At 32.0% G+C, this 12,737-nt stretch overlaps 1 protein-coding gene across 1 annotated transcript in view; it reads right to left on the reverse strand.

Annotated features, from left to right (window-relative positions):
• LOC126878641 (homeobox protein dve-1) overlaps window positions 1-12,737 on the reverse strand; it is a 488,254-nt gene that overhangs the window by 52,635 nt on the left and 422,882 nt on the right. Inside the window, exon 3 of the mRNA XM_050641470.1 lies at window positions 7,030-7,466. Within this exon, the coding sequence (XP_050497427.1) occupies window positions 7,030-7,466 (437 nt within the window). The remainder of the gene's footprint in view (window positions 1-7,029; window positions 7,467-12,737) is intronic.

Below are 12,737 nucleotides of genomic sequence, written 5' to 3' on the forward strand. Positions count from 1 at the left end.
TATAAAACAATTAACACACAAACCAACGTTGCATTTTTTACACATTGTTCGTTCAGATGTTGTACATCTGTCTCCAGCACATCGCCTTCTACTGCTTGATGTAACAAATGGTCGACGCAAGCAAAAGAAAGATCTGACAAGTTCTGTCTATGTAGACTAGGTCTTCCTGTATATAAGGGACGACATCCATATCTTGCGAGAAGAACTTGGGCCAATTCTCTCCTAAACGATAGCAAGGATATATATTTTTTATATAAATGCCATGAATTATGGACTGCAACATCCAACAACAATGTTACAATTTGCCAGTACCATTTTTTACTGCAAATTGCTACTCGGTAGGTTGAAACACCTTGACCCATCCAGTCGGTACCCACCATATTTTGTTGTATTCAGCAATATAGTGAGGCCGAGTTACTTGAATGTGGCCTTTTTCTTCATGAGAAAATCTTTTTACCGTGCCCAATGCTGAACCATCACAACTCGTAGATGCTATTGTAACAACAGAGTTATATTTCCATCGCTATCGCTTCTGCTAACAAAAATCCACGACTGAAAAAAAAATAAGATTATGACTCCGTAAGCGCCCACCGCAACCATATGGTAACGGCGTACTTTGACTATTCCTACCGAATTCGCTACATTTAATTGTTGATAAAATACAACGATTTATAATAAGTTGGGGTATTATTAACTTAGTTTTTTTTTTAAATATACAAATATAGTTACTAGAAGACTATCAAAAATTGCTTACGCAAAACGGACGTCCATCTTTTCCTATAAATTTAAACCACACTGTCATATGATTATCTCTCGACGGTTGAGAAAAGGCTAAAAAACGAATCCGTTACGTTTTATAGGTGCCTGAAATATTCCTAGAAACGATAGTTCTCAAAATATGTGCCTGACTAATTCCATGGGCATACCGCAGAATTTTTAAAAAGCATGTGTTTTACGTTACCATATGGTAACGCTGGGCGCTAATGGGTTAAATAAAGACATCCACCGATTAAATAGAAAAGACACAAAGGAAAACAATACAAGAAAGATAATAAAATAATTCAAGAAAACAAAAGTTTTGGGGCGGAATACAAAAAAACATAGACAACAAAAATATGTACAGAATAAGAAAAAAAGATGGAAACATCATTACGGATAGAACCAAAATCCTCGAAATTGTCGAATCCTTTTATCGCGTGATGTCTGAGAGAGCACCAACGGAAGACAAGATCGGCCCCTGCCCAAAATCGGCAAATTAGGGATAAGAAGGAATGTCAGAAATAACACCATGCGAAGTCAAAACGACTCTTTTAGAAACCCCTTTCCAATGGAAAAAGCTATCATTGTTTTATTACACAGAAAAGGAGACGTAACATACCTAAAAAACTAACATCCTATCAGTTTGTTATCACACATATACAGGGTGAGCCACCACTAACGGGACGGAAGATTACAGCGAAATGGTAAAAGATTTGAAAACATTTTTAAATTAGTAGTTTGTAATTTGATAAAATCTACATTTTAAAATTATTTTGAAATATACAGGGTGTCCCAATAAATGGCGGCGTATCAAAGTTTTATTTTTTCTTATGGGACACCCTATATTTTATTGCATTTTTTAATTGTCCGCAGAAAATAAGGTATAGTTTCATAAGGCTTCCCTATACCTATGTACGGAGTGTTCTGAGTTATGTTGACTTTTCTTAAAATGTAAAGTTTTAAAAGAAGGCTTATTCTCAAGTTATTTAAGAAATTATAAAAAAATTACTTTTATATTTAAGTATTTGGATATTGGTTGAATGTATTTCATGATTAATTATTACACATTTATTTACACGGTGTTCAAAATTTACAGTTTCATTATTAGATTATTCAATGTGCCACATGATTCTTATTTTAAATGGAACACCATGTATATTAATAAATAAATATACTAAACAATTTTACCTCTTTCGAATGGTATATGGATGTCATATACCTAGGTCTCATAGTTTTTGCGTAATTTAAAATTATTTAAATTCTTAATCTGTAAATCGATTTTAAAACAAAAGATGTAGTTAATTAATGGCATTGTATGACATTGTCACCTTATGAGAGTATGGTCTGATTTTTATTTTATAATTAATGTATTCCGTGATTGATTATTACACATTTATTTACAGGGTGTTCAAAATTTACAGTTTCATTATTGGATTATTTAATGTGTCATGATGCTTATTTTAAATAAAATACCATGTATATTAATAAATTATTGTACTAAGCACAGGTTCCTCTTTCGAATGGTGTAGGGATGTTCTATAACTAGGAGTCATAGTTTTTGCGTAATTTACAATTTTCTTAAACGGTAAATTGATTTTAAAAATAATATTTATAGTCACTCTCGATTTTTAAACAGTACGAAATAAATGTTTGTTTACTCTATCATAATGAAATAAAAATTACGTCTATTTACTAGACCATTATTATGAAAAGTAGGTATATTGGTCTGTATACAATACATTAAAAAAATCAGGATCTTCTATAAAGTCTAAAGTCCATAAACGATAAGTTAAATATTTATCATAATACTGTTTGGTCTAATACTGGTGTAGTTGAGTTTTATACGGATAATAATGGTTTTTCTTAAGTATTCTAACAGTCGTTTGACTGATTTACAATTCACCCGAAATTTTTTCTTTACTAGTATTTGGGTTTTCCGTAACAGAAAGCAGGACATCAGGCTCCTTGACGTCATCTAAAATAACTGGTTTATTTTTATTTAACTTTCCGTATGCAACATTTCCAGTAGCACGGAATCCATTGAAATCTCTCAAAAACGTCCTTTTTGGGTGTCTTCTATCAGGATACTTTTGAGCGTAAACTTAAGAAGGTAAGATACAATTTTGCAAACACTCCCCAATGCAAAGTAAGTACCATGTCTACTTTTTCGTAGATTATTCATTTTTAGGAACAATTAAATTTGAATTTCATACACGGATGTTTATATTTTTGATAATTACCAGACCGTACTGTCATAAAATGACGATGTCATACAATGAGATACATCTCTTGTTTTAAACTCGATTTACAGATTAAGAATTTAAATAATTTTAAATTACGCAAAAACTATTAGACCTAGGTGTGGGACATCCATATACCATTCGAAAGAGGTGACTCCGTTTAGTATAATGGTGTATTAATATACATGGTGTTCCATTTAAAATAAGCATCATAATATGACATATAGAATAATCCAATAATGAAACTGTAAATTTTGAACACCCTGTAAATAATTGTGTAATAATTAATTATGGAATACATTAAACCAATATCCAACTATTTAGATGTAAAAGTATTTTTTCATAATTTCTTAAATAACTTGAGAATAAGCCTTCTTTTAAAACTTTACATTTTAAGAAAAGTCACCATAACTCAGAACACTCTGTACATAGGTATAGGGAATCCTTATGAAACTATACCTTATTTTTTGCGGAAAATTAAAAAATGCAATAAAATATAGGGTGTTCCATAAGAAAAAATAAAACTTTGATACGCCGTCATTTATTGGGACACCCTGTATATTTTAAGATAATTTTAAAATGTAGATTTTATCAACTTACAGAATACTAATTTAAAAATTTTTTCAAATCTTTTACCATTTCGCTGTAATCTTCCGTCCCGTTAGAGGTGACTCACCCTGTATACACTTGTCACTAAACCTATCAAAAAAAGACCTGAGTCTAAGTTAGACTTCTTGAGCCTAGAGAAGAAGCTGGATTTAGATCGGGACCACTACTAGCATAGGCGTAATTCGGGGGTGGCAAGGGGTGGCAGCTGCCACCCCAAAGATCGACCCATGAAACTAAATTTTATAAATAAATTATTGAACGCATCAAGTTTGTTTCAAAATACATACTACTCTTTGGATGAGGAGTTATTTTTCTGCGAAATGAAAGTTTTTCATAACATGAACGAAATGAGAAACAAAACAGTTGAAGAAAAATCGTCATTTTTTGTGAAAAAGGCTCTAAAAATCGTCTTGCCCATGACGTTTGAAATATTCAGACTATTTTTCACGATACCACTAAACTCAGCTGGGTGTGAAAGGACCTTTTCATGCCTGAGAAGAATAAAAACCTACACCAGAAACGCTAGCAGCCTGGAAAGAATGTCTGAATTGGGGCTAGCCATTGAAAGGAAAATCCCAGTCGATATTAAAAGTGCCATTGATGTATTTAATATTCGGAAAAGGAGACTTCATTTAAGTTAGATTTGAATCCATCACCTCTAAAACACACATTGTTTCTCTTATCTTACTAAAATACTATTGTAAATAAATGCCTATTAAATATTTAAATTATTGTATTAAATTTATATTAAGATATAGACCTGTATCCAGTAGAATCCTAGGTTGGTACACAAGGTTGGGGCAGATATTGTACAAAATCGAAAATCAGGATGTGTACAGCCAGTGCGTATAGTTATAAAAAAATAGTGTATAAATTGCGCTAAACCCTTCTATTTGGCATCAAAATTTATATAATTTTCCCGGGGGAGGAAACTCCCCAAACCCCCCGGTAGGTTTTGCCACCCCAATGAAATTCGTGAAATGATGCCTATGCATACTAGTGATAAAGAACTTGGTAGAGTAGCCTGCAGAATACAATAAAACATTGGTACTAATATTAGTGAACTACGAGAATGTTACAGAAGTTAAAAGCATTGACAGGATGCCGAATAGACTATCGCTACACTAACATAATACATTCAACATTTCTACCAAAATGCCACGGCTAACGTTATACAGGATGCGGCAAAATAAACAAAATGAATATTGAAATGTTTATGATTATTTATATCTAATATACATGATATAGCCATGCAAACATTATTCACGACGACGCACGTTCCCGATAAAACAGACGTTCAAGATGCCTTTGGCTAGTGCCGGATCTACGTGGAGGGAAAATTAAGAAATTTTCCCTCCTAACAAGGTCCAAAATTAAAGAAAAAAAATTGTTTAAACATAAAAATATTATATTAGCTGACACGAAATCGAAACCACAGAATGACAAATTCAACCCAATAAATATGCTAGTTAAGAAAATTAAGGAAATTTAATGCCTATAAGTTATTATTTATGCCTTTTATGTCTGAATCTATAAATAAAAAAAAGATAAATCTGATATATCTTTTTTATGTCTTTTGGTTGGTTTTTCATTAGCAGTTCCCCCCTAAGGCAAATTTCCCCTCCCAAGACAAATTTCTACTGCCTCTGACACGAAAAAATCTTTAAAAATTTCATACAGAAGTAAAAACTTCAAATTGTATTCTGGTATAAAATCGTTTATTAAAAACTATCTAAAATGTCATCCAAATGTGCCTAGAATGAAGTATTGCTACGTTAGATTAAAGCCAAAACTTAAAATTGTGACTTAGAAAGAAAAAACATGTGGGAATACTTACATTCTGCTGAGTAGTTTGAAACTAGCACACTATTTAAAGTGGTAACCCCATAATATATACCTCATACCATATACTATATACCCCATAATTACCACTTTAAATAGTGTGCTAGTTTCAAACTACACAGCAGAATGTAAGTATTACCACATGTTTTTTCTTTCTAACAGTCACAATTTTAACTTTTTGCTTTAATCTAATGTGGAAATACTTCATTCTAGGCACTGAAGATGTTCTGAATTAGAACGAAAACGTTTTGAAATCCATTTGGATAACATTTTAGATAGCTTTTAATAAACAATTTTTTACCAGAATACAATTTGAAGTTTTTATTTCCGTATGAGTTTTTTAAACTATGGCATACAGCCAACTATTGGGATTTTCCCATTAATTTTTTAATTCTAGTCCGCAATTCCGAAATATCAGACGGTGGATCTGTCTGACTCTTTCAGCATTGCCCATATGTACGCATCTGGTGGCGTTAGATCTGGTGAGTGGCAACTCCCAAAATGATCGCGCAGTATTCGAAGAGACTCCCTGGCAGTGTGAGAGGTTGTCCCGTCCTGCTGAAACCATTGTTAATTTTCAGCTTCCATTTTCGTGACCTTTTCCGTATGACCGAAAATAGTACTCCACCATAAAATTATTTTCTGTAAAACTGAGAACCATTCTGAAGCATCTAACATTATCACGACATTCACATACGTTATAACGACGTTCGAAAACCACTCAGTACGTTTCGACGCCTGACATACAAATTTGAGACATACGAGTTTATTTTGCAGCATACGGTACTATCTGAACAAAATATAAATAAATTCTGTATAAAGCGAGGAGTACGGCAAGGAGACACCGTCTCTCCAAAGCTATTCACAACGCTGTTAGAACATACTTGTAAGAAGACAGATCTGAACGAGTATGGTATGAACATAAATGGAGAGAAGTTCAGTCATTTGAGATTCGCAGATGACATCGTCCTTGTAGCCGATCGTATATAGGCAGTGAATAAAATTAAGATAGCTATGATTGTAACCAACGTTCTGAAAGGACATGGTACATGAAGAAAATGCAGAAGTGACTCAGAGGGCTATGGAGCGCTAAAAGTTGGGTGTGTCTTTGAGAGACCGAATCCCAAACAAAGTCGTAGAACAAAAACAACAAACGCTATTAAAAAACTCAGGTCGCTAAAATTAAATTAGGCAAGGCACGTCGCTAGATTATCTCAAAAATGATGGATAAAAGGTATTGTTGAGTGGAAGCCAAGAGAAGAAGCAATACGGAGCAGGGGCTGCCCATCAACCAGATGGACCGACGACCTGAACTGTGTTCAGGTAACAGGATGCAAGCAACACAAGATAAAGACAGATGCAAAGAGATGAGGTATACCTATGTCAAGCAGTGGACGCGTAAAGTTTGATGATGATGATGCAGTGTATTGCAAATAACGTGTTTCTGACCTTCTATTAATTCATTAATCTTGGTATATTCTTATTGCTGGCTTTTTCTTTCAGCAGTAATTACATTTTAGTGATTTCAATAACAGCCAACAAACAAACCAAAATTTTTGTACAAATAAAAATCACTTACCTCATCCAAAGGGCATCCAGAAGATAACAGCAATCCGTGTGACTGCAGCAGCAAAAATCTAAGCAGCTTATCCTTAATCTCGTTGAGAACCCCAGGTCTTCCTCTAAACACCTGTATTCTCAGTGTAGCTACGGTGGAAAGTTCCCCCAATATATCCCCAACTGTAATAAGAGGGTCATCAGAAATCTGATCAAAGCTGAGGGCTTTCCAATTCTTGATAAGTATCGAGCCTTTGGCTGCAGCTGCACTTTCTGAGGAGTATCCTAAGCGGAAAAGAGCTGCCTGTACTAGATTATGGAAAGGAGTTCCTACGGGAATTATGACGTATGTGTCTATTTCGATCATTGGGCGCCTTCTCCAGACTCCATGTTGCAATGTCCGGCTTTCTTCTAATGAACATATCGCTTCTACTATGCAGTGGACTGGTAGAGACTTTGCTGAAATAAAAAAGGATGTTAAAACATACTTCAGTAATAAAACTAAATAAAAAAATTTTGTCAAGGAGAAAGAAATATATCCATCTTGGTGGACGAATGAAATTAAAGAATAAGTAAGAAAAAAGAAGAAAATATGGAAAGAATATTTAAATAATAGAACAGAAGCAAATTATGCAAGTAACAAGGAACAGAGAAACATAGTAAAACAAATGGTAGTGAGCGAGAAACAGAGAAGTTGGACAGAACCTAAAAAAAAACGGAAAGGGATAATAAATGTAATCAGAATCTATTCTATAAAGTTCTCAAAAATCTTAGAAAAGAAAAAGTAGATATAAATACAACTGCAATAAAAAACGAAATTGGGGAGATACTGATAGAGAAGGAAGAGATAATGGAAAGATGGAAAGAATACTTCAAGAATTTACTAAACACAGAACAGAAAACAGAAAATCAAGATAATGAATTGGAAGAGGAAGAATGGAATAGAGAAAGGGAGGTACTAAATGAAGAGATAACTAGAGAAGAGTTAGAAGAAGCAATAAGGAGTCTAAAGAACGGCTAAGCACCAGAATAGATAATATAACAACAGAAATTATAAAATATATGGGAAATAGTACAAAACTAGTATTATTGGATATATATAGACAAGCCTGGAGGGAAGAAACAACGCCTGAAGATTGGAGAATGGGCCTAATAATGCCAATACACAAGAAAGGTGATAGATAACAAAGATTGCAAAAATTATAGGGGACTAACATTATTAAGCACAACAACAAAAATATACGAGAAAATAATAGAGAAAAAATTGAGATTGATCACAGAAAACACATTAACAGAATCTCAAAGTGGATTTAGGGAAGGTAGATGTACACAGGATCATATATTCACTTTAAAAGAAGTTATTAGCAGGAAGAGGATGGCGGAGTAACCCATATATTTAGCCTTTATGAACATAGAAAAGGCATTTGATAAAGTAAATAGAGCAACAATTTGGAAATGTTTAAAAAGGGAAAATATAAATCAGAAACGAATAAGGGTAATACAAAGTTGATGTAAAGAAACAAATAACTGTGTAATAAGATAAAATATGATATCAGAAAAATTTGCTACAAATTCAGGAGTTAGATAGGGAGGGGGATGGAGTCCGCTTCTATTCATAATATTTATGGATGAAATAATAAGGGAAACTAAACAAAGAACTAAGCCAATATACATAGGATATAGGAAATTAGAACAAATAGGGATGACAGAATATGCATTTGCGGATGATGTAGTTTTTACAGCAGGAAACGAGAAAGACCTAAGAGAAAGCTTGATAGTATGGAATGAGGTATTAACAAAATACGGTATGAAATTGAATAAGAGTAAGACAAATACAATGGTAATAGATAGAAATAGGAACAGGATAAATATGAAAATAGATGGAGTAGAAATAGAGTAAGTCAGTAAATATCAATACCTAGGTGTAATATTTGAAGAAGAAGTAAAACAAGAAATAGATATAAACTATAGAATACAAAAAACAAATAGACTATATTATGCAATAAATCGTGGAGTTGTAAATAGACGAGAAATATCAAGAAAAACGAAAATGAGTGTATACAAAACTGTGTATAGACCTGAACTGTGGATGTAAATCGTGGATATTGTCAAAAAGGGATAAAAGTAAATTACAGGCAATAGAAATGAAATATCTAAGAAGAGTAATGGGAGTGACAAGAAGAGATAGAGTTAAGAATATAAAAATAATAGAAGAATTAGAAATAGAACAATTAGAAACTTATATAGAAGAAAGACAGCTGGGTTGGTGGGGACACCTTCAAAGAATCAGTGATAATATACCTGTTAAAAGAATTTGGAAAAGTAGAAATATAGAAAGGAAAAACGTGGTAGACCATGAAAACAATGGAATGCAGTAATAATAGATATTTTGGAAAAGAGAGGAACAACATGGAACGATGCCCAAAAACTAACAGAGAACAGAAAGATATGGAAGAAATTTGCGAAGAACAAAAAAGAATGAAAGAGTCAGAAACAGATCCCTACACCTCAGGGTAGAAGGGATAAATATTAGGTATATATATAACATCTCAGAATTAGGAAACCAGCAATTCAACCATCTTAAGTCTTTTCTATTTTGATTACATTTATTAGATTTCTTTTTATATCTTGGAATAGTTAATGAACGAATATCCAAACTAATTACATACGCAAGGAATTATTTTTACTGAGTATTTAAAGCATGGAGAAACAATCACCGGCGGTGGTTTCGCCAAGCGGTCGATGAAGACGATGTAAAAAATGTACGAATTGGGCTGTGAATTGCTTTCGCGTCCACCGTATAGTCCAGATCTAGCCCCGCTCGACTTCCATCTTTTTCCCTATCTAAAATAATGCTCTGTGGTAAGAGATAATACTCCAATGAGGCAGTAATCGTCGAAACTGAAGCCTGTTTTGAAGGCAAAGGTAAATAGTCCAGGGTAATAAAGCAGAAATAGACCATGTTCGGGGCACTCAAAGATCCAGGTAGCTGACTACTTTTTTAGTTATTATAGACCTATAGGAATAAAACCTACCTGTTTCCTGCCTAGAGTTCGCGTCCGTTTTTTAATTATTAACAATTTAGTGCAAAAATCGCGATTTTTCCGATTTTTTGCACCCAATGCAAAAGAGCTAAACAGTTGACATAAAACTACAAAATTTAATTTTTTAGAACATTGAAAAACCTTCAAAATGCCGATTGTTTAAAGTTAAAAAGTTAATTTGTTGCTACGCAAACTGCAAAATAAGTGAAAATCGTTACTTGTTAATAAGTTTTACTAAAACTTCTTTAGAGTTTTAGTGTTTCACCCAAAGTTGTGTATTGGGGTACTTAACAAACCCTCAAAACTTGAGACCGATCCATTAATTAGTTTAAAAGTTATTCTATTTGTTTATCCCAGAGACCTTTATTTTGAAATAACATAAGACAGAAAATAATAAAGATAAGGCAATTCTGCGTATGTCAAATGAAAGTGGAACAGTGATACTATCAAAATGTACTAAAAAAAGATAAAAAAATTATCTCATATAGTCAAATATACTAATGCCAAATTTTTTAAATTTTGTAGTTTATAAACATTTAGAACAACTTTAAAAATATTGTCCGTAGAAAAATCATTTTACATATTCGAAAAGTTGGTATTTTACACGAATTTCTAAAAATGTTGTTCAGTTGGTGACTAGTCGTGGTAAGTGAAGGGGGAGCTGGGATCCGACAAATGCACGAGTTCAAAAACTAAAAAAGACAACTTAAAACTACCATCATTTTCTATATCTCGGGATCTGCCGAATATATTTTGATCTTTCTTTTTTAATTTGCATGTAATTTTTCTGTACATTAAAAATATGTAATTGGTCTATTTGCAATTTGACATTTATTAATTAATAAAAAGTTTAATTTGTTTAAACAATTTTTGAAAAAATAATTTTTTCCCAAAAATCCATGTTTTTAATCAGACTATCATTATGAATCATACAAAAAGTTAAGGTATACTTTAATAAATAAATTATCTTCAATAAATAATTATCTAATAAAAATGTTTTATTTATTAAAGTGAACTTTAACTTTTTATATGATCATTAATGATACTATGATTAAAAAAATAGATTTTTGTAAAAAATATTTTTTCAAGTATTGTTTAAACAAATTAGACTGAATATTAATTAATAAATTTATAAACAAATTGCATATTTGTAATGTACGTAGAAATTACATACAAATTAAAAACAGAAAGATGAAAATCCATTGAGTGGATCCGGAGATACAGAAAATTGTATTAGTTGAAATTGCTTTTTCGGTATTTTAACTGGGTGGATTCGTAGGTTCCCGCTAGTAACCGTTTGAACTACAATTTTGAAAAATCGTAGAGGGTGCTGTGAAGACACATTGTTTATAAAAATTTGTTAACAAAAAATACAAATCCCATTATTTAAAATGGCATCAATGAATTTCCTTAATTATTATAAACAAATTAGCTGTGAATTAAAAAAACACATGGCTAACTTTGTCCCTAATGAACCCAGGCTAAATTTTTTTTGTTTGAAAATTCATGTTAAAATACTAGCTTTTCGAATATATAAAAATATTGTTCCTACGGACAATATTTGTAAAGTTATTCTAAATGTTTATAAACTACAAAATTTCAAAAATTTTGCATTAGGATTTTTGATTATATTGATTAATTTTTTTTATCTTTTTTAATACATTTTGATACTATTACTTTTCTACTTTCATTTAGCATACTCAGAATTGCCCTATCTTCATTATTTTCTGTCTTATGTTATTGCAAAATAAAGGTCTCTGGGATAAACAAATAGAATAACTCTTAAACTAATTAATGGATCAGTCTCAAATTTCAAAAGTTTGTTAGGTAACCCAATACCCAACTTTGGGTGAAACACTAAAGTTATAAGAGAGTTTTAGTAAAAGTTATTAACAAATAACGATTTTCACTTATTTTGCAGTTTGCTTAGCAACAAATTAATTTTTTAACTTTCAAAAATCGGCATTTTAATGGTATTTCAATGTTCTAAAAAATTGAATTTTGCAATTTTATGTCAACTATTTTGCTTTTAAATTGGGTGCAAAAAATCGAAAAAATCGCGATTTTTGCACTAAATTGTTAATAATTAAAAAACGGACGCGAACTTTAGGCACGAAACAGGTAGGTTTTCTTCCTATAGGTCTACTATAACTAAAAAAGTAGTCAGCTGCCTGGATCTTTGAGTGTCCCGAGAAAATCCTTATTACCCTGGACTAAAATTGTTTTACGAGAGCGGCATTGCAAAATTAGAAAAGCCTTAGATTGAGTGTATCGCCGCTAAATAAGATTATTTTGATGAATAAAGAATAACTTTTGCAAAAAAGATAATATTTTACTATTTATGCCCGGAACTTATTGACGGACGTATCTATTAATTAGTTTTTTAATAATAAAAAAATATTTATCTATTAAAACCTACCATCAAAAAAATTATTATAAATGATTTCTGTTTATATGGATAGATTGATTTAGAAAATAATATTCGGTTTAAAACATGATATATATTTCATTTTATTATTAAAACTCCCAACTCGCGGTTTACACTTATTCAAACGACAATTATTTATGTGTCATATTCGCCGAATACGCCGCCTCCTTTGCATCCCAAAATGCCGTCTCCGTCTGCTATCAATTGATCGTCCTCATTAAGGGGTTACTTCTCGTGGTACAGATTCCATTAAATTCA

This window comes from Diabrotica virgifera, chromosome 10, assembly GCF_917563875.1.
Source record: "Diabrotica virgifera virgifera chromosome 10, PGI_DIABVI_V3a".
Taxonomy (NCBI): domain Eukaryota; kingdom Metazoa; phylum Arthropoda; class Insecta; order Coleoptera; family Chrysomelidae; genus Diabrotica; species Diabrotica virgifera.